General features: G+C 55.2%; 1 protein-coding gene across 1 annotated transcript in view; it reads right to left on the minus strand.

Moving 5' to 3' along the window:
* SH3PXD2A (SH3 and PX domains 2A) overlaps positions 1-23,224 on the minus strand; it is a 235,373-nt gene that overhangs the window by 25,862 nt on the left and 186,287 nt on the right. Inside the window, 1 exon segment of the mRNA XM_035028500.1 lies at positions 2,347-2,460. Coding sequence (XP_034884391.1) covers positions 2,347-2,460 — 114 coding nt within the window.

Here is a 23,224-nt window from a genome sequence, read left to right on the forward strand (position 1 = left end):
GATGCAAAGCCCCAGGGAGGAAGTTTCCAGGGCATGGGGGCACTGGCAGAGACCCGGGTTCCGGGTCTGCCTCTGCCACAAACTGACCCGGAGGCTCTGGGGAGGTGACACCTATCCAGACCTCTCAGAGGCAATGGATCGAGTGCTCCACAAAAGCACCTTGCCAGTGTTGGGCGTGGCCCCTATCATCATCAGTGGGTAAGAGGGTCTTCAACCTCCACCCCAGTCCTCCTACCTCCTACTGCTAACCTCTCAGAGGAATACGAGCAGATACGAGAATGTCTGATAACAGAAATTAACCAAAACAGCCAATTGTCTCTTCTTTCCAAAGCAAGAAAACACGAGTCCTTCGGAGAGATTTGATGGGATGGCAAAAGGCCTGGAGGAGAGATGGAGGTGGGTAGAGAGAGACTGGTGGACACACCACAGAGATGCTGGGGCCTTGGGCTGGGAGACTGAGCCCCGAGCCCTCCTGTCCAGCGGGATGGAGATGCCCAAGATAGGATGATGAAATTCCCAGCTGCCCAAACACTGCTGCTGGGGGGGGGTTGGGGGGAGACTGGCACACACACACAAACCTGCACTGGCCGCCTGATTCTTCCTCCAGCAAGGTCCAAGTCCTCTACAACCTGCTACTGCTTGTTCTCTGCGAAGCCCTCTCTTCAAGCCAGACTGGCTTCTGTGCACACACACCTCTCCAGCCTACTCTGTCCTGTCCTCTGTCTCCTGACATCTCTGCTCTGACAATCTTAGCATAGCCTTTTCAGGAGGGGCTCTGATTACACACACACACGCACACATACCCCTCAGAGTTGCTTACAAGCAGAATGCTTCATGGACAGCCCTAGGGCGCAGTGGTGAAGAGCACTGGGCCAAGGAAGCTGACCGAGGCTCAAGCCTTATGAGGACAAGCATGTAGCTAACCGTCTGGAAGCCTCAGTTCCTGCATCTGGAAAAAGGGGATGATAACAGGGCCTCCTAGGGTGGTGGGGAAGGCCTTTAAAGTACGAGGCCACACACCTGGGAGTGAATAAGACCTCACCCTACATCCTAGGGATTGTTATTCCTGAGAGAGCCCGGGGTGACCCCAGCATGGGGAAGTGGGTAGGAGGAGCTCAGGGGCTAAAATCCTCCACCACTGCAGAGACCCAGAGGTGAGATTGGGTGCAGGCCCAGCCCCAGGGCTCTGGAGCAGCCAGGAAGGACTGAGCCCCCAGCCTGAACATGCAAACCCTTCCGGATGGAGCCTGGTCCCTGGAAACCTGTCAGGCAACAGGGGCTGCAGCACCAGTCAAGGGACTGAAATAAAGCATTTCCACGGGCAGCAGGGTGGGGTTCCAACCGCCCGCAGTAACTGACGTTCAGGGGAAGGCGGAAGAGGGAGCTGGCGCTTTGCTTGGCAGGCTGCTTATTTTGGCCTGGGCAGCATGGAAGGGAGGGTGTGTGTGTGTGTGTGGGGGGGGGGTAACAGGCCTGGAGGTGGCCTGAGCCCTGGGTGACAGGCCTCCATCGCCCTGGCTCTCAGATGTGCCCGTTTGGACCATCCCTACTGACCGTTAGGGCAAGCGTTCCTGCCAGGACATGGGGGGGTTTGGCAGTTACTAGGAGCAGGCAGCCAGGAACTGGAGGTGGCTCAGGAAGCCTGCTCTGGTGAATACCGGAGTCCACAGACAGGCTGACCAGGCCAGTGCTGGCCCGGCGGTGGGGGGGGGGGGGGGGGGGGGGCAGGCTCTTTGAAACGCAAGGAGAAAACGCCAGAAAAACCCCACCAGGCCAGAGCTAATCAGAGGGGCTAGTGGTGCAAGGGCCACCTTGTGGTTCCTGCTACACTGAGAAATGACTCAGACCTGCTCTCTGTGTCTGCACTCTTGGCCAGGGTAACAGACACCCAGAGCAGAAGCTGTGTGCACACAGCCCTGTGGGGTCATCCCTGTGGCAGAGAGCACCATGTGGGGTCGGGGAGGCAAAGGTGGGGGTCTCTGTGGGGTCCCCCAGAGGAACCGAGGGCTTCTGCAGAGAAAGGGAGCTTTGGGGTCTAGTCCTAAGACTGTTCTCTCCAGTCTCTGCCCCGAAGTTGCCAAAGCCTGAGATCCACACTCCAGGGAAATTTCCCCTCTAATGTGAGTCCCATGCAGGGCCAGCAGGGACAGACCTGGGACATGGCCCCGCTCCTTTGAGGGGTTCTGATGATTTTAGGGACAAGAGTGGGAAAGCTACCTCCAGAGGAAGTGGGTTCACTCCAAGGGCCAGAAATGGGGTGGGCACCAATCCCTGAGGATCTCGAGGCAGCCTGCTCCCCACATGTGCCTCATTATTCCCCCTCCCCTTGAACCTGCAGGCCCTCACCTTCCCCAGTCTTGGAGGTGTTGATGTCTGAGTCATCCCGAGTACCATTCTGGGCCTCCAGGTAGGTGGCAGGGACCCAGCCCTGCTCCTCAGAGGTGCTCACAAACCACCAGCCTGCAGAGGAGACAAGAGAGAACACAGTCATGAACGCCCAGCGGGATGGGGGTGGGGTGGGTGGGGGAGGGGCCAGGGCACAGAGCCAGACGGCCTGGGCACCCGGCAAACACCTGGCTCACGTCCGGCCTCGAGAAGCCTAAGCCACACTAAGAAGAAGCCAAGGCACTCCTCAAGAGGAGTGATCCACACTTACACTTGATGCTCGATGGAAAAATTTAACAATGAAAATGCAACAGGGACATATCAAATGTGTGAAAATCACCCTGCAGGAAAGGCCAAGGAAGCTCCGGCTAAACACAGAGACCATTCGAGGTCTCTGAAACCCAGCAGGACTCCTGGTGTGGCTGGGAGTCTGGCATTCTCTGCTTTCAGAGGGATCCAGGGATACATGTGTCACGGTGACCTGTGGGTGGTCACCGTGCCCCTTTCCCCATCACGGGTCAGTGGCATTTACACGTCGGTGCTACTCACAGCCGCCCTTAACTGTGTTGACATGTCAGTCACACTAAGTGGGCACCGCACCCCTGAATGACCCCTGATGGTCGCGGCCAAATGATAAAAGCTCGCTCCTTTTCTTTCTCATTCGTTGGTTCATTCATCATTTAAACAAATGTTGACTGAGCAAAATACTCTGAGTACCCAGGTCCCGGGACTCCACTCACTGCCTTCAGTCTCTTCCCAGACGGTACTCTTCACAGGATCTTGTCTTCGCCCCCATCCCATTCCGATCCTGCTCTACCCCCAAAGCGATCTGGCACCGATTCTCTTTTTTGTCCATGACTGAGCTCTCTGTTTCCAAATATGGACAGTGCCCTGGCAAGAGATCCTGGGCTTCTCCTGGGGCAGCATGTGATCCCATCGCTGCCCACGGCAGGGAGTGGCTGCCCAGGAAGGGGGACCACTGGGAGCCTCCCGGCTGCTCCTCTCTGGGAGGTAGAGGCGGCTGCCTGAGGGACAGAGGAAAACAGTGCCACCCCTGCGCAGGCCCTCGGCCCCCTGAGCCACCTCCTAGGTCTTCCACTAGGTCCCCGCTGCCCCATGGGACAGGCGTGAGAGAGTGAACAGCCTGTGATCCAGTCTCGAATGCCCATGGCACCCTGCCCTCCCAGGAGCTCCACAACACTGCTTGCAGCTCTGCAAAGCCCACGAGACACGGTAACGTCTGTACGATACCGTGATGACGGATACGTGTCATTACACGCTTGTCCACACAGCACCGAGAGTGAACCCTAATGTAAACTACGGATCTGAGTGACTGGGACGTGTCAGCACAGGTTCGTCCATGACAAGTGAACCACTCTGAAGGGGGGGGGGGGTCTCTGCATGCGTGGGGGCAGGAAGCACACAGGAAACCTCTGTTCTGCAGCTCAGTCTTGCTCTAGACCTAACACTGCTCTAAAAAACCCCAGTTTTAACCAACAAACAGGAAAAGCCTTGGACGAGCCGTCTGGAAGCTCAAGGCCCAGGCCTCTTTGGCTCAGGGGCCTTTGTTGGGTCACTGTCCCCTCTGGAACCCAGGGTGGAGGCCTTCCCCCCTTCCATTCTCTCCCCTGCCAGCGTCGGTCTTTCCCCAGAGTGGGACTGCGGGGGCGGGTGGCACGTGCACATTCTGGGCCCCTGAGGGGCTCCCTGGGGCAGCGCTGCTATTCTCCTAGGAGCCCAGGCCAGAGCCGTGTGGCTGCTTCCAAGGCGGTGGCTGATGGAAGCCCCAAAGAAACCTGAAGGCATGAACTCGCAGGGGTCTTTTCCCCTTCTCTTGGCTTCTGGCGGAGCACTGTTTGGAATTCCAGCCGTTTCCGGGGGCTCTTCCACAGAGCCTGACCAGAGGCCATGGAATAGGGTTCCATCTCCTAGAGCTTTTCTACCACAAAGGCAGCTCTGCCTCTTGGACCGCAGGAGTGGCTGTGCCCGGCCAATCATCTTCCGACGGATCTGTCCTCTCCCTGCACACTGAGCGGTTCTGGGGCTTTCTCAAGAACCGACACGGGCTGTGGTGATCTGAAGGCTAAGTCCCCCGTAAACCAGGAAATGCAGGGCTATGTGGGAAGAGATGGCCTGAGTGGGAAGAGATGGCCTGAGAGTGAAGCAGCGTCACATCCAGAGATGGAGAGGGTCAGTCCTGATTAATATTGTTCGAGCTTCAGGTTCCAAGTGGGCTGAAGCTGGACCACCCTGTTGGACTCCCTAACTGCAGTGAGCCGGCGACCTTCCGTGTTATTTAAGCCAGAGCAGGCTTCAATCACAGGAACGGAGTGTCCTCACTAACGCCATTTCTACCCAGCAACCACCAAGGTTCATGACTGAAGGTCCGCCATGGTGAGTCAAATCTGGAGATGAAATGCCAAGTCCACGGGGCACCTGCCACCACAGACCTCAGCCGGTAGGACAGAGCCCTCTGAGCCACTCTCAGTAACCAGTACCTCCCCGAATTCCCACTCACCATGATAACCTCCAAGAGCCCCCAAAGAACAGTCACAATTCCCAACTTGGAGTCACTTTCGGGAGGGTCTTAAAGACTGAGGCTCTCCCGTGCTCCCCAGGTCCAGGCCCCAGCACCAAAAGCACACAGGTTTTGGTCCCCATACCTCCAGGCCCTCACCGACCTGACCACCCCAGTTCTGCCCCCAAAGCCAAGCCAAATCCCAGTGGGCTAAGGACATACCCTGAAGGCCTGCCCTCAAAGGGGAGCTCTGCTTCCCAGGAGAGGGCTTCCCCAGGATGGGCCTGGGCTGGAGCCAGGGATCTTACAGTCATCGGAAAAAACGGGGATGTGCCCGAGAAACAGTGGAACTGGGAAGCATGTGTCTTGGTGAGGATTTGCCAAGACCCCTCCATTCGCAGCCCCTCCCAGCTGCTTCTGTACCAAGGTGTACCACTGCCAACTCCACCCTCTCAAACAGTCCCTTTCTGTCTCCACCGGGAGAGTGTGCCCTTCTTTCTTCGTGTGAGCCGGGGCTTCCCAGGAAAGCAGGCAACTTGGTGGTCTCCTGGGTGGCCGCAGTCAAAGCCTTCTGTTTCTGGAATTTGGGCTCCAAGTCATCCTTAATTGAGGCAAAGGAGGCAAGCCCCTCTGTGGGCACCAGGAGGGCTGGGGTGGGGGAAGGAGGGGGTGGGAGGGAGAGATTTCTCCATCAGTCCCAACTGAGCTTGCCTTTGTCCTCATCTGGCGTGAAGTGAGTCCATCAGCCTACTGACCTCCTGTTTTCTCCCTCTCCCCCCAGGGCCATATTGGGGACCAACCCCTTTCCCCTTGTATCCAAGGGCCTCATAATCTCAGGGCTCAGGTCCCTTTTCTGTCAGCATTGTCTCCCCTATCTCATTTCACCCTCCGAGAATCCTTCCTTGTACATCCTGCTCCCTCCTTTCCCCCAGAGTCCTTGACAGTTTTGCTGAGAACACTGGCCTGGGCTTCCACTCCAGCCCTGAAATGTGCAGAGCTAGGCTGAGTGGCTCCGAGTCTCAGGTCCCTCCTGCCTCAGGCCCTGCAGAGAGTTGCCTGTTGCTGGCCTGGCTGTGGGCACCTCCACCGAGCAAAGAAGGACAGGCTCAAACACCGCCCAGGTGGGCATGGGTGAATGTGGGCAGAGGGGCCCACCCCAGCTCCATGCAGACCTCCCAGGAGCCCTGGCAGGGGTCACATGTGTCAGTGTCCAGGCGCACAGGTGCTCAAGGAGTCGCCTCTACCCTCGTGCACACAAGGCAGATAAATTCCTTATCCACTTCTATGGTGGTTAAGAATGTGGTTCCTGGAGCCCGGGCTCCCTGGGCCCGTGCCCACCCATAGCTGCTGACAAGCCTCTCCCAGAGCCCAGCAGCTCAGACGTCAGTTGCTATAACCAGGGCTCCCGACCAAAGTCCCTGCTACTCCCCCAAGGAGCAATTGGAGCCTGAACCCCTGGGGGTGGCCCAGCTGGCCAAGAGGGCTCAGGCATCAGCCAGCCCTATGGGACTCCCAGGCTCACCTCCAGTGCCCATGGCATTCTCTTTTCCACAGAGGCGGACAGTGTGTGGGCTGCATGTAGGAGTCGGCTTTGTATCTTTGAGTACACGGGAGGTGCGTTATGCCCATGTGCATGCCACGTGGGTGTGTGTCTTTGTTCTTGTGATGATGATTATGGTCAGGCGCTAACTTTACATACGTTATTTAATCTTCAAGAATCTTGTGAAGTGTTACTGTCATCATCATCCCCACTTTACAGATGAGGACATTGAGGCAGAGATCATGATTAGGAAGAGGCAGAGCTGGACCCCAATGAACCCAGGCAGTCGGGCTCCAGGAACCACATTTTTAACCACCATGGAAGTGGATAAGGAATTTATCTGCCTTGTGTGCACGAGGGTAGAGGCGACTCCTTGAGCATGTGTGCCCCTGGACACGGGTACGTGATACATGTCGCTTCGTATGTCGTTTGTGTGTGTACAGGATGAGCAGGGACGCGGGGCTGTGTGTACTTGAGTGTGTAGACGGGAGGGTCCTTTGGAAGTAGAGGGTAATAACTAGGGATCTAGGGTCAGAAAGACATAAATTCAGGTCCTGGCTTGCTACTTCCTGTGTGATCTTGGGCAAATCAGTAAATCTCTCCGAGCCTCAGTCTCCCCTCCCTGATATGGGGATAATTAATGGCGCTTACCTCCTAAGGTTGTTGAAGTGGATAAATGAGATAGAAGTAGCTTAGCTTGGGGCCTAGCACAGAGTTGGAGGTCAAAAACCTTGAGCTGTTATCAATATGGTGGTGGTTGTTCAGTATTCTCCTAAACTAACAGCACCCAGGGGTGGCCAGGTGGCGTCTTTGCCTGCAGAGTAGATCAGGAGACACTCAATACAGCTTGGTGAATGGACTTTGGGGGTGGGTGGTGGGTGGTGTGTGTGTGTGTGTGTGTGTGTGTGCGCGCGCGCCCATGTAGTTATAATCTGTGGAGTCTGGGGGCTGCCTTCAGGGGTTCCAGAAGAATGGGAAGAGCAATCTCTTACTCTTTCCTTAGCTGATGCAATTCGTGATAGCAAGCATGGTGGGAAATGGGGCCAGTCCCCTGAATGCTGCCTGAGCCTGGTTGCTCCTTCTCTGAGGGCCATGTCTCCACATGTGCCAGAAGAATGTAATTCAGCCAGGTTGGGCAACAGGCTGGGGCCCAGCCTTCTCCAGAGGGCAAAGGCCCAGAAAGAACAGCAATGTCACTTGTCATAGCAGCCAACCCTGCTTGTGGGCCTCAGTAAGAACCCACTTCACAAAGGCCCAGGGGCTGAGGGGGGAGAAGGCCACACCGGGGCAGCCTGGCCTGCACCTCCAGCTCAGGGCAGGGAAGGGGGACCACCCATCTTAGGCGGGGAAGGGGATCCCCACCCCAGGAGGGAAAGGCTCAGGCCCCGAAGCCAGACCCTCCCTCTTTCCAGGCTGAGCGTAATCCTCAGCTGTTGGGCCAGTTTCAAAGCCCTCTAAAATGGACTCTAACTGGGCTTGGCACACTGGCATGGGGGGAGGGATAGAAAGAGTGGGAGAGGAAATGGAGACACAGAGAGAAAGACAGAGTCAGAGGTGGGGACAGACAGAAGGTGGGGATGGGAGGACCTGGGCCAGGGGCCGGGGGCTTTAACCTCCCCAAGAGGGGGTTGAGCCTGGCCAAGGCCAACAGGAAGTGACGGGCACTCCCAGGCCACTGCTGTCCCCAGGCTGACCAGGCCACAATGGTCTCCTTAATGGGAGAGGATGCTGAGCTCATTAGGGCCAAAGGAGGCCAGCTGTACACAATTAGGATGTTAATAAAGTCTTCGGAGGTCACAGCTCAGCCTAGGACAAAACAGCTGGTGGGGGAGGCGGACCCTGCTCCTTCCTCTCACTCTGAAGTTCCCCTCTGTTCTTCAAGGTATTGTCCTCCAGGAGGCCTTCCCTGACTGCCCCCCCCCCCCCGCCCCAATGCTACTGGCCCTGCTCACCCCAGGATTCAGCCCATGGGCACTTTAGTCCCTCCTCCAAGACCTCAGTTTGGATCCTGGCTTCACCATGTCCTAGCTGTGACCTGGAACAGGCTGCTGGCCTCCCCAGGGCCTCATCATACCAGGATACTATGATCTGCCTACAGGGCTGCCTGACGTCGGGGACACGTGGTGCACTCAATAACCAAGTGCTTACCAAGCACCTGCTATGTGCTGGCGTCCCAGGCATGGGAACGCTGTAGAGCACACACAGGCCTCAGGCGCTTCCCCCCCACCCCGCCCTGCACACAGGATGGGCCTAAGTACAGCCAGGATACTGGCATTGAGGCCGGCAGGAGAGGGCCGGGCTCCCCCCACAGAGTAACAGGCAGGATGAGATTCCGAGTTTGGGAGAGCCCAGCAGACTTTAGGTTACTTCTGGGCCTTGCTTTTTTCTTTCCCTTTCCTCCAGAACCTTCGCAGGGTCTGACACCGGTTAATGCAGAGCGGAGAGTCTGTGGAACTCCTGCACGCCCAGGCCTCGGCAAGGGGAAGGGTGTGCTGGCAGGGCAGGGGACGGAGCTAGGGACAGCAGAGGCACGGTCCCAGGCCTCCAACACCGGCCTCCGGTCACGACGTGCACCGGCTCCAACTCCGGCTCCTTTGAGGGGTGCTCTGTCCAGGGCTTCCCATGTTCTTCCCTCGCAGTGGTTTGGAGAAGGGGAGGTGGCGAGGGTTTGTGAGCCCTGAATGGGGGCAGGGGTGGTGCCGAGAAGGGGAAGGGTGCTGAAGGGGGCCTGGCCAGTCACCTGGGACGGCACGGCCCACTTGGCCACCCCACACCTGGCACAAAGCTGGGCCCTAAAGGACTGCTTCTGCCCTGGACCTGCCCTGACCCCTTTGCCATGACCTTCGGGCAGATCTGAGGTTTCTACCGGAGAGGGACCAGAGACACTGGAAAGGCTGCCTGCCTATAATCATGCTGTGCCTTTAAGAACAACGAAAGGCAGCCCACCCTCGGCCAGGCCTCCCCTGGCCAGAAGGCTCTGTCACTGAGGCCTCTTGCCAAGACACACTCCAGCTCACAGCACGCGGCTGCCTCAGTCCAAAGCAAACAGGAGCAGATAAGGGCTCCCCCAGTCTCTCCCAATGCCCCCCCAGAGCCCCTGCCTTCCTGCCTGACCCCTTCTTCTTGTTCCGTCTCTGGCACCTATCCCTGCTCCGCTGCCCATGGCCTTCCCTTCCCCCAGATGGGGCTCTCAGGCCACCGGGGCCCCAGAACCTTCCCTGGGCGCCTGAGGCCTGGATTCCAAGACCATTAGCACAGGCTGCTACGTCAGTTTGGAAGGCTCCGTGGAGTCCAGGGCAAGAAGACAGCAAGCACTGGACTGCTGCCACCCCTCCCCCAACTCGGATCCAGCCTGCCCACCTCACTGGACGGGCCCAGAAGGCTGAGGCTATGGGTGAGGCACCCAGGAGAAAGCCTGACTACTGAACGTTCGCAAGCAGAGAGGGGGCACACGATAAAATGACAGGTAGAAGAGAACCATGGTTTTAAGCAAGGACTCTAGAGCCAGGCTGCCTGGGTTTCAATCCCAGCCCTGCTACTAACTGGCTGTTTGAATGTGGGCAACTGCCTCAATCTCATCTGCAAAACGGACCTATAGTAGGTCTATCTCCCAGCGTTATAAGGGTACAGGAGTTAACCTACAAGAAGTGTTCAGAATCGGGCCTGGTTCCCGGCAAGGCTCACCAAAGCGCTATTATTCAAGTTGAAGTGTAAGTTGCAGGGATTTTTAAGGAAGGAACCATGACCTTGGTGCCCCTCAGTGACTAGTGGTAGGGCTGGGCTGGGCAGGGAGGTAGGTGGGTCTTGGGTGTCTGGAGTCTCAAGGACAGAGTGTCTCTCGGTGTCCCTGTCATTGGCCCCTGACCTTGGCAGGTCTCTACTGAAAGCGGAGTCTGGTTCTGTGCCTGACACAGGTGGGGATGGGGGGCCGGGTGAAGCGGAGAATACAAGATGGCACAAGGCCCTTCCAGGAAGAGCACAGCAGGGTGACCCAGACAGCCCGGTGCCCCAGACGCGGCAGTCGTTGCTACAACGTTTGCTGAAGAACTACAGACATCAGGGATGAAACTGAGTAGCCAGGGAAGAATTCTGAGTCCTGAACTGAACCTCAGATCTAATCTGGAGAGGAGGGGCGGGAAGGGGCATCCTGGTGGGGGGAACAGGACAGGCAGAGTGGTGCGAGCACGTGTGGCCCAACCCAGTAACGCGCACGATGCTTCAGGGTGCGGGCCTTGCCAGATGAACTTGAGAGGGGTGCTCACCTTCAATGTCACAAGTGAGCTTCTGAGAATCCCATCAGGAAGGTTACAGCCTCACAAGCGGATGCCTGAAATAATGCTCAGGGTAACAGAAGGGGTGTTCCCCTGTCCCAGGCAAGAGCAGGAGGTAAGCGGAAGCAGACGGAGAGGGCACAGCACTCTGAGGCCAACTCAAGACGGGAAGGGGTCTGCTGGACTCCTGTCCACGGCCCAGCATCTTCTCTCAGGCAGCAGGGCACCCACGCTGAAAAGTGCTGACTGGGAGGGGGGTGGGCCAACGGACCCAGGGTGGGGATGGAGGTCGCACTGAGAGGCTGCCCTCCACAAGCTCTCATTGGCTGGTGCTGAGACAAGGTCCGGAGAGCACTTGACAGAGAGCCTGCCAGGCCACCAGCAGGGGTCCTGGTAGACACGGACATGGGAGTAAGGCCAGAGGACACAGCACGGGCAAAAGTACCACTTTCCAAAGAAGAAGGTGAATTCCACAGTGGAGATCAGCTACCTCGAGGCTGGTTCTGATGGAGTGAAATATGGACGCCTCGAGGGATGGCTGGAGAGCCTGCAAGGGGGTTCTGAGCATTCCCAAGCCAGCGCTGAGCAGAAAGACACAACAGGAAGGAAGGGGGCCAGACCATGCTGGCTTCTGATAACGAGGGAACCGCTGGCCTGGCGGGTCTGGGATGTGTCATAGCTGAGCCATCCAGGCCTTGGGGCTCTCATGACCCCCTGGGGGCGGCAGGGCTGCGCCGAGAATTTGCAGCTGAGAGTGGACCACTTCCAAAGAGCGTGTGATGATTCGCTGGTTACAACCTAGAAGGGGGTCTGTCGGGAGCCTGTCCTGCGGGATGTTTTAATCAGTCCCAAGATGAGGGCAGCGGGGCTGAGCAGGGGGCACCATCGCACTTCTTGAAAGCTGTGCCAGGATCAGAAGCTACCCCCCCCCCCCCAATTCTGAACAGATGGTAATGACAGGTCAACTGTGACAAGATGAAAAGGGGTAGATAAACCAGAGGACAGGCGATCTTATCATCTTATACTGTGCAAAGTTCTGGCGTGAAAGGAGGGTGCTTTGCACAACTCAGCCAAAATATTAGGTGCCAACTGGGAATGTCCCAGGCAATTGGGTAGCGTGGGTGTCCCTACTTGATGGCGAGGATGAGGAAGATCCTGGGGTTTGGGCAGACTGCAAGTTCTAGAGGTCCTCTGTCTCCAGGCCTGTGAAATCTTAGGCTGCATGAGGAAACCCCTGGATTGGGTGACTTACCCCAGGTGCCAGGCTTAGAAGGGACAGCGACAGGATTAGCACCTGGGTCTGACTCCCAGGGCAGCAACCACACAGCTCCCTTTAAGAAGGACTCCAGCTGCCACTTCCTTTGCAGAAGAAGACCAACACCATCTGCTCCATTAGTTCCCCAAATTTCCACCTGACCTTTGAGCCAGGGAAATTTCTCTGCTTCTTGTCCATTCTATCAGTGTCTACAAATCAGACTCAGTTCTCATCAGTCATGGGTGTGGCTCACTTCCCCCCATCCTTACCCCGCCACCCCCCCAACCTAGGAGGGGGCTAACAGGTGGTTTCAGGCCCCATCTCCAGGTTACTTCTCTCTCTCTCACCCTCCCTGAGCCCACATGGCAGAGCAAGGCAGGGCACTCAGGCTGATCGTTTTCTGGTGTGAGATCTTACCCAAAGGCTTTGCCAGGAGAGAGTGAGTTTGGACCAGCATTTCTCAACCTCAGAGGTCTCTGTACTCTGCAGGGCTTTTGCCATATCCTTGTGCTACGTACGTATACTGTCGTTCACAGAGTAAATATGTATTTAAAGCAACGGCCCTTTTTTCCCCCTAACTTCAAGAAAATAATTTGTTTAGGAAACTTCAGATCACCAGCATGAATAAACAGGACCACCAGCCCCAACCATAAAATTACAGAGAACAAAGCAATGTAGGAAATTCGAGCTCTGCTGGGTCTGAAGAGGGCTACGCCTATAGCCTGTTCCCCCTTTGTTACAAAAAGAGATTTACTGGAGATGGGTCAAGGACAGTGGACCATCAAGCTGAGGTAAATCAGAAGGCTTGGACAAGAACGGGAACAGGACAAACTCCGTTCACGGTGTGTTGCAGAAGTATTTAACACTCTCGCTCTGTATCGTCTTAAGTCATGCCATGTACCATGGTGTTACGTGGTCAACATTTTTAGGAAGCCCACTTTGGGCTACAGTGATATTTGGTCATTCAAAACGGCTGAAGAAAGAGGCGGAAGTGTCCTTATTAGTGAGATGAGAGTATGACAAAGCATGTGCTAACCAGGGTTGTGGCGAGAAATCAAAGAGAAAAGCGTGGAAAGCACCTAGCAGTGTGTCTGGTACTTTACACGTGTGTTTCCAGTCTGGAGAGAAGAGCGGAGGGAACCCTCTGTAGTTGCTACCCGTCACTGGAAATACGAGGAGTCCTCTGTATTTTTACACTAGCTTCCTTCAGTGCCTGAGAAGTATAGATGTAGGAGTTTGTGTATTTTTTCCCTTTTCTCCTTCTGCCAACAATGGAAGCTTCTTGGCCCCAGAACTGAATTGGCTCGAACTAAAAGCCTTAGGCTGACAACCATCCCGTCACTTCCAGCTGAGTTCAGCCCCTCTTCAATTGGGGCAAAAATAAAACGGGGGCAATTTCAACTTTAAAGACCATCTCCATAAACAAAACAAACCCACTCCACAATCTGTCTAGGGCATTCCTCCGTCCAAACCCTCCTTATTTAATTCCTGGGGAATTTTAAATAGGGGCCTTGCAACATTCTGTACCGCCTGACGTCAACAGCTCTCTGACAACGCGGATTTCTCGTCGCGGCGTGGGGAGCAGCCCCACCAGCACGGATGCTTTTCCAGGCTCCTTTCCCAGTTGGGATTTGGGAGCCGCTGGTGTCACTCTCGGAGACTGTGGGGAAGGGGGTTACCCAGGAGTGTCCCGCTTGGGGTCCTCTAACTGCGTTTCCCGAACCTCGGGCATCAGTGAGCGCCAGACATCGGTGCAACCATCCAAGTGGTACCTGGACTCGTGTCTGCTTTAAGAGAAAAATGGAAATACTTTGGTTTTTCAAAAAGGCATTTTCCGGGCGCCTGGGTGGCTCAGTTGGTTGGGCGACTGCCTTCGGCTCAGGTCATGATCCTGGAGCCCCGGGATCGAGTCCCGCATCGGGCTCCCTGCTCGGCAGGGAGTCTGCTTCCCCCTCTGACGCTCCTCCCTCTCATGCTCTCTGTCTCTCATTCTCTCTGTCTCAAATAAATAAATAAAATCTTAAAAAAAAAAAAAAAAGGCATTTTCCTATGCTACACGACAAGGAAAGCCAATATCCCTTGGCGTAAACAGAAGATAACTGGAAAAATGCATACACAATGCTATAGGCTTCCAGTAAGATAGTAAGATGAGCTCTAGGCAAGACACTAAGTAAAGCTAGGGCCATATTTTCTAACAAACAATGAAACCAGCAGGCAACAACATCCGCAAACGTAGAGGCCCCAAACAGACGCTTTGACCCAACGTGGAGTAAGAGAAGTCAAAGTTAATAACCTTCTTGTGACAGGATTCCATGCCATTTAATGCTGTGTCCATCACACGTTTCTAGGACCCACTCTCTGGGAAACACTGAGCTTGCAGAAGGAGCCTTGGGTTAAGAATATGCAGCCCCGGGGTGCCTGGGTGGCTCAGTCGTTAAGCGTCTGCCTTCGGCTCAGGTCATGATCCCAGGGTCCTGGGATCGAGTCCCACGTCGGGCTCCCTGCTCGGCAAGAAGCCTGCTTCTCCCTCTCCCATTCCCCCTGCTTGTGTTCCTGCTCTCGCTATCTCTCTCTCTGTCAAATAAATAAATAAAATCTTTAAAAAAAAAAAAAAAGAATATGCAGCCCCTTGATTCAAATCCAAGCTTGGCCGCTAGCAAGCTCTGAGGTCTCATGCCAACCATTTACCCTTCTGAAACTCAGTTTCTTCTTCTGAAAAACGGAAACAAAGCCGCCTGGCCTACTTAGCCCTAGAGAACCACTCTGAAATAACAGATGGGAAAATGCTTTGAAAAGTCTGTGGGTTGTAGGTAGATGGGGGTGGATGGGTTATTATTCCAAGCGATCTCAGGAGCCTGATGGACTCCTATCCCCGCCACCCCCCCCTCGCCCCCGCCAATACAACTCACTGCCCGGAATGGACAGTGGCCCGCCCCTGTCTACCAGGGAAGAGAAAATGAATACACCACTTCACAACTGTTTTTCAACCTTCCCAATCGCCATATGGGTTTCCAAATATTACCCCCATTTTATAGATCTGGAAACGGAGAATCAAAATGACCACATACTGTCTCCCCAACGGCAGAGCAGAATTTGAACACAAGCCTTCCATGCAGCCTGGGAGGAAATGCCCTCTATCTTGCTTTTTTTGTGTGCACACCCAGCAGACCTCAAAAGTGTGGATCTCCCGGATCCATCAGTCGCTGTACCCAGGCCTCGTCTTTCAAAGAAGGGGCTCAGCAAATAGTTGAAAATGAAATGCCAGGACACCCGGGCATAAGACGTCCTCCTCCCTCCCTGGCTTTTCCACCCACACACGGCAGTCTCTTCTGCTTCCTTATCCTCAAGTAGCTCTCGAGTCCAGCTCTTGGAGTCAGTGCAGGGTCTGCGGTGGGCTTCTTTCCAGCACTCTTCCCTCTGGCCTGGGGCCTTCTGCCCTGCTCAAGTCCAGGAGTGTGATGCAGCCCCTAGGTGGTATTCCCTCCTCCAGCCCCCCAAATTCACAGCTCACCTAGGAGGATTTAAATTGCCCACAGGGACCTGAGACCAAGCGATTTTTGTGGCTTGTTGCAGATCTTGCCCAAGATTATCGAGAAAGCTAACACTCCCACCCGGAAGCGCTCTCTTGCAGTCCGCTTGTATACCTGATTGGGCTATTTTCATTTGGGCCTCTCCCCTCACAGGAACGGAAGAGCAAAGCTCAGGGAGGTCCCACAGGCCAGGCACCAGGGACCAGCCCACACCCTGGGTGAGGCTCTTGGAGGAATGCAGAGGGCCAGGCTGCCACCAGCAGCCTTTCCCCAAGCCATTCGAAGCAGCCCCACTGGCTGATGCGGGCCTCCGCTGGGACACTGGAGTCATGGCTTCTCCTTCAGAAAACACAAAGCCCTCCTCCTTGGTGGGCACAATGTGGAGCTCTGGCAGGGGCAGCCCCAGAGATCTGCTGCGCCAACCCCCAGAGGGTGGGTGGGGAGAAGGCTATGCCCAAAACAGCTTCCCTCACCCTGGTGCCCTACTCAGGGCCTGAGGAACCAGAGAACTAGCCAGGAGGCAGCAGAGTGTACAGGGAAGAAGCTGGCAAATCTCCTGAACTCTCTGGGCCTCAGCTTTCTCATAAATGGAAGTCATGATATCTGTGCTTTATAGGGCAGTGGTGGTGACTACAGGAAGAAAGGGGTTTGGCTCACTGTCTGACACACAGGAGATGCTTTAGCAATCCCTTTCTCACTCTTCTTATACCTTCCGATATTGAGAGTCTCTAGAAAGCAGCAAATAGGTTAACTTGAGCCCAAAATACTCTGATCCTGGGGTAACCATCCTGGAGCCCCAGCCAGGTTTGTGGTGATTTAGGAATAGGTTCTCTCCCTGAGCTTTTCCTGTCCCGTTTCCCTTTCAGTCTCTCTCCTGTCTCTGGGTACCATCTTGTCTTGCTAGTTCCTAAGATCTGGTCTAGTATAGATCCTACTCAAATCCAAGGAGAAAAGGCCACACGCCAAACAGATATACCCTTAGCCCAGATGCCCCAGAGGTCACCCAGGTCCAGGTGTGTCATTCTAGACTCGCACAGTTAGTGACTGCTCAGGCAGTATGACAGACACCAATGGGCACCAATCAATGATGGAGCTCTTCCTACCTTTCTCCTGTCAGTCTCTGGTGCCGCCTGCCCCAGTGACCAAAGACAGTCACCACCATGCCTCACGACACAGCAACGACCACAGTCCCCTCAGCTGGGTCAGAATTGGGGAAGCTTCCCCATTAGACCATCAGCTCCATGATCAAGTCCTCCTTGTTCAGCTCTGCTTGTTTGCTTGCCTTGGTTTTTCCAGTCTGCATGAGGGCCAGTCTTTGATCAATGTGCCACCATGGTAGCTGACGGCAGAGAGATGGGGTAGGAAGATGGGAAGTCACTGATCTAGCCTGCCCTCCATACTGTCTTCTCCCAGCCTCCATGGGGTCACTCTACCAACTTCAGGGCCCTTGGAGGACAGACTCTATCTTACAAGTGGTTCTCGGGTGGGGAGGCCTGTGTGGAGTAAGGTAATAATCTGGGGGTCAAGGTGGGCCATGAAAATATCGGTCTTTAACAGAATAAGTCTCGGCAGTGACAGGCCCAAGACATCTCAGCAGAGACTCAACCCTCAGCCACGGCAGGGTAGAACTACACTCCCCAGGAAGTGAGCAATATCGTCATTGTTTCCAGCACCCCTGGCTCTGGCCTATCCCTTAGCCTAGAACACGACTGTCCCACCCACCCAGGCTCTGATCCACTCAGGCTCCCAAACCTTGAGGCCACCTCTAGAATGAAGTTTCTCATCCACGGGCTTCGAGGTGCTGGGATGGCCCCACGGAGGCGGAGAGATGGGATTATGGAAGGCAGGCTAGGACCCTGGGGTACAGAATCCTCCTGTCAGCTGCCACAGCAGCGCCGACAAGATGCTCTGGCCCACCAGTAGTGGAGGCCCTTGAAGTCCAAGGAGGGGAGTCTGTATCTGGCTGCACAGTGAGGCAGAAGAATGGGGTTAACACTTGTAAGAGAGGCACTGGGGCCGGTGCCCTGGATGCTCATTCTCCCCGTGCAAAGCCCCAAGGATGAGGTAAACTTCCTTCCTCTCCTCCAAGGAGCAGTCCGTTAAAATCCTGCCCGGTTGGCAGGGAGGTCTAGGTGTTGGCCAACGCTGGTTCTGCTCCCGTTACCAATGATGGGGGAAGCACGCCCCCGACGGTGTCCCTACTCTGGGGAGCAGTGTTATTTATCTCTAAGTGTGAAGGATAGATCTGATGTTCACCTAGGAGGTGCTGGTTGAGGGAGGGGAGAGGGTTGAGATGCGGGTCCCCCAGGGCTAGGTGGGGGCTAGAAGTGGTAAGAGCTCCATTAGTTTCTTTTTTTTTTTTTTTTTTAAAGCTATTGTCGTTACATTCCCACTTGCCCCCCTCCACCCCACAGTGCTAGGTACATGGCAAACATGCAGAAAATGCCAGCTTACATATGCAGAAGGGTCAAGGACACTTGGTTGGTGAGCAAAACGGAGGTGAAGATGCCCTAGGTAGACCAGAAAGACTCTGGGCTTCTCCAGTTCACCCAAGAAGAAACGGGCCAGGCAAACCCCTGCCCCAACATCAGCAGAGGCTGGGGGAGCCCTCCCATCCTGGGCCTTTGAGACCCCTTGCTGCCTTGAATTTTGGCCTCTCTTTACATCCCAGAGCTATTGCTTTCACAGGTCTTGTTTAACTTGAGAAGGACAGGGGAGGAGGGGCAAGGAAAACTGCATTCTTCCCCATCAAAGCCAAGAGTCTAAAGTAATACTTCTGGTTGTAACTGATCCTGGCCTGTTTGTGATTACGGCCCCTTGCTCGCTTTCTGGCAGGATGGCCCTGGAACCCGGCAGCAGGCTGAAGGGGAGAGACACCCTTGCTCACTTGGATAATCTTGTCCTCGCCTGACATGACCAAAAACGTCCACCAGCCGCTGCTTTCAGCAGTTCTCCAGGGCAACTCTTCAAAACATTTATTTAAAAAAGGGGGGGAAGAAGCCACCCCCAACCCCAATCATGAAATTCCATAATACTAATCATATTCCTTCTGTTACCAGCACCAGCCTGGAAAACACAGCAGCACCCACAGTCCCACTGGCTGATGCAAATTGAAGGGGAGAGGGAGGATTGGGATTGGAGGGATCGGACCATCTTCCTCTTTTGCCTACCCCCCCTCCCTTTTATTAGGGGAGAAAAGACACACATGCACACATATACACATACACCCCTTTTTTGCTGCCATAGCACAGAAACAGCTCTGCAAAGCTCAAGACTTTCTCAGCTGTTCTTTCTCCGGAAATTTAATCTGCAAAGCATTTGGCCTCACAAAGCCCATTCCAAAGGTGTCCAGGAGCCCATGAACCCTGTGATCATGATTACAAACCCAGCAATGTTTGCAGCCAGTGACCCATTTGGCTGCTTCGGAGAGCTGGCTGAAGGCTTGCCAACATGGTCATATTCCCCTCACCTGCTCCCTCTAAGCTGAAACGCTTTTTCTTGGAGCCCCAGGGGTTAGAAGGGACCTTAGAAGCTCTGGAACTATGGAGATGAAAGGCCTGCTCCTTGCCTGGCTTTGGTAAAAGCGTGATGGTCACGGAAATGGGGTGCTTGGTATCTGAACACAACCTGTGGGCACTATCTTCACTCCCCATCACATTTCCATTCTGTAAGTAGGAAAGATGATGCTCAGAGAGCTAAAGGGACTTGCCTGAGGTCACCTGGTTAGTGGGTAACTGAGCTTGGAACCTAGATTGACCAGAGATCTTCTTCTCCAAAGCCTGGCATTCCTTCCATGAGGGCACACCACCGCCCGGCCCATTCCCACTGTGCCAAGCACAATCCCTTGACCCAGTGGCTCGAGTAAGATGTGGGTGGCTGGAACTGGTGGAGAGCCCCCCGCCCCGAGTACAGGGAGACCACGTGGCCCGGCCAGGCCTTGGACAAGCCTGTAGCCAACACTACGGGTGCTGGTGCGGGGCCCAAGACCCCAGGCCTTGCTGCGGATACGTCCTGATCACAGCAGCTCAAAAGACGGTGAGCACACTGAGCAGAGATGAGGCCGGGGCCTTGCAAGGGCGCCAGTTAGAAGTACAGAAAACAAACAAAAAGAGAGAGTGTCCCGAAACCCCGGGACTGGAGACCTGGCCAACCTCAATAGCAGCCTCACCACCTTCCTGGGGAGGAATGAGAAGGGCGAGGAGGCACAGCCTCTGGTGTGGGGGGAGACCCACAGCCAGCCAGGGGGACAGCCCAGAGAAGGGGCATCGCTAAACGGCGGGGAATCCGTACCCCCAAGTTGGGGTATCTGAAGATGATCTTGCAGGAGGGAAGTCACCATGTGTGAAAAATCAGTCTGTTGGAATGTATAGGGTACAGGGTCGGGGCTGTGTAGGAAGCACCTCTGAGTCTGGAGCCTCCAAGTTCTAACTTTAGCACCGGGCTGAGGGCCCGGGGTCGGGGAGCCTCAGTCAACTGGGGGCAAGTTGGGATGTGCCCAGCCTTGAGAGGGTGGCAACGCCTCAGTGAGGCCGAGAGATGCCAGGAGTCCTCAGAGACAGCTACCTCTATAGCAGGGGTCCACAGCCATGCCACAACCTGGCCCTGAACTCGCCATGTGACACTAGGTAGGTGGCTTCCCTTTTCCAGGCTCTGTTCCTCCTCTGACAAAGAGAGCTGTAGGCAGACGGTCAGAAATGTCTCCCTCAGCTTGGTGGGAACGGAAGGGGGAAAGCTCTCCTTCACCTGACATTTGGGGCCCTTGAAGGCCCTTGACACACCTTCTTATCCTGCTTATTGCTGGATGAACACCTTCTCGTAGGCCGCCTCAGACGCTGTGGCCCAATAACGCTTGTCCAGGCCCGCCTTCTGCGCCCTGGCAGGTGGCATTCTGGTTCACCCAGTTTGGATCCCCTTCCTCCTTCAGCAACTGGCTCAAGGCCCATCTTCCCCAGGAGACCTTCCTAACCAAGGGACGCAGGCACAGTCCCATCTCTGAACCCGACAGCATACACGAAAACCCACAGCCTTCTGGTCCTGCCCTCCCGTCCACTCCGTAATACTGCTTAACCCCAACAACACTGTGCTGTCTGCCTTGCACTTGGCAGATAACGCTATGAAAATGATCGATGCACTGCATCTGGGCCTTTATCCTGCAGGTAAGAGGGAGCCCTAGAATGCTATCCCCTGAGTGACAGGAAGATAGGGACAGCTGCTTCTTGTCCACTGCTGCACCCCGGTGCTGGGCACACCAGAGGGCGTGCACAAGGGGCTCCATGTGTGTCGACTGAATCAGCAAACCACATCATGTGGAAGCACTCCCTGCATGGAGGAGGTCACTCAAACGGGGCTGAGACTAGAGAGGTCGTGGGGGAGGGGGAAGGAGGCAGGATGGCAGCTCTTCCTTGGGTCTGGCGAGGTGACGGGGAGGGGCTGGGACAGGTCTATTTATTTGGACAAAGGGGAAAGCAGAGTGGGCTAGGGCCCTGCCCAGCACTGCCCAGCCTCTGCCCTCATGCCCTCAGCCCCACTCACAGGGCCCTGGGGAGCAGGTCTCACAAATGCCCCCAACTATCTACCCGTCCAGTCCAGCCCCGGCCATGGACCAGGCCGAGCCAAATGCTGGAACATGCACACAACTCTTCTGCAGGAAGCTTCCCTTTTGACCACTTTTCTCCTATCCCAGCCAGGGCTTTAACAAGACTGACCTCTTCTCCTGCTCTCTGGGGCCTGGGGAACTCACACAGCAGAGCACTCTGGGGCTTCGCTCTCTAAAGAAGTAAAATCCACAAGCACGAGATATGCAAACAACCAGATTTCCAAACACTGGATAAACAGCATGTGTTGGAAGTCCACACCCCACCTCCCAGCTGTGCAACCTTGGGGCAAGTCACTTAACCTCTCCGGGCTTCAACTTCCGCCTCTGAGAGACAATGTCAACATCTGCCCTTCGTCTTACCAATAGGTTTTACAAACTGCATGGTTCTATATCTTGTAAAACATAAAATATTCTGATTCAGAAACAAGTCACATTGAAAAAATGCCCCAAATCCACTACCGGAGGGCAGGCGTGAGCAAGCAGTCTCCAGGTGGCCTTCACCTCTTCAAGGACACCCCCTGCTCACCCGGCCCCAGCAGGGTATGAAAGAGAACAGACTTGCAGGCTTCAGGCCACTGTGCTTAGAATGACCCTTAAAACACAAGGTTCTGGGACATGGTGATCGAAGGGCCACTCAGGGCAAGGCTGATGGGCCAGATGTAACAGGAGAAAGGGATCTGTGCACCAATTTAAAAAACCTACTCGTGGCTTGCTCACTTTATGGCCAGTCCTTGGCAGACTCTTTCTCTTAGTTTGGCTTTCTCTCACCTCCCGTGGAGCCTGGGCCACTTCCCCACAATTTAGTCCAATAAAAGCTTAGGGGAGGCAAATATATTTTAGCATGAGCCTAAAAAGCGCCTGCCTCAGAAGGGAAATGTGGAGTTGGGACTGAAACAATTAAATGAAACAAAACCCCCCCCCCAGGAATTCCATATAGCACATTTTCAGTGTAGGTAGAAATGACCCTGGGGGTTACGTGAGCCATAAGCCGCTCTCCACTTAGTCCCACCAAGCTTCACAGGGCAACTGGTTTAACTGGGTCACCCTGGCTTTCCCCCGTGATGAGACCAGGGAGTGTGGGTCAGCACTGGGAACCCAGAGGATGAGGTTATGGAATCTGAAAAGATGCCGATAGAGAGGAGGGCGGTCAACCCCGCTACCATGAGTGGTTACTGGAAACCCAAGTGCTGAGAATATAGCATCACACAGCCACGGGGTCATCTGGGGAAAAACCAAGGGGCGATTTCTCAACCCAAATTCCCTGAGGTCCTGACAAATTATACTCCCCAGAAAGTGCCACAATCGCAGGGTGGAAATCTGTGATGTAAGGGTGGAGGGAATGCTGTGTGGGGAGCTCTTCCCCTGCACTTTAGCCACTCAGGGAGACCTGTCACTTCTACCAACGACAAAGGCTGTGTACGTGCATGCGTGCGTGCGTGCGTGCTGGGAACAGGCGGGGGGCATCTAGCGGTGCCCGCTCCCTGGGCCCCTGGGCTGGGGTATGTCCGGGGAGGGGAGTGAGGTCACCTGTTGGCTACACTGCAAGACTTCTACCTGGGATGTGGTGGTTGTTATACCTAGAACCACACACCTAGACCCGGTACCACCTGGCCTCTCCTACTTCTCTGCCCTCGTTCACCACCACCCTCCCCAGACCAGATGGGGCCTTTGGTTCTTCCTCTGCTCACTGAGCTCCAGGCACGATCAGCAGGGAAGGCCTTCAGAGAGCCCTTCCATGGCCATGCCCTATCACCTCCTCCCCAGCTTATTTACCGTCGTAGGGCCCCGTTTCCTGCACTGCACTTTTCAAAATCTCAAATTATTTTCCTGGTTTCCTTGTGACTGTCTCAGCACTCCATGGGAGTCCCAGGGGGGTGGGACTTTGTGGGTCTCATCACCTCTGACCCCAGCCTGGCACTTAGTCAACTAATATGGATTTAGGGACGACAGGTCATGTGAAGATTAGCCTTGCTAGGGGCTGGGCGCTGTGTGGTTTAAGTGTTCCCTTGGTGTCCAAGCCCGGAAAAGCAGCCTTTTGGAGACGCCTGTGAACAGACTCAGTGTAAGCCTATTTGCCCCCCAGAACGGAAGGCAGTTGGTGCTGCTCTGAGGAGCAGCTGGCCTCACTC

This window comes from Mirounga leonina, unplaced genomic scaffold, assembly GCF_011800145.1.
Source record: "Mirounga leonina isolate KUSES-001 unplaced genomic scaffold, KU_Mleo_1.0 Mir_114, whole genome shotgun sequence".
Taxonomy (NCBI): Eukaryota; Metazoa; Chordata; class Mammalia; order Carnivora; family Phocidae; genus Mirounga; species Mirounga leonina.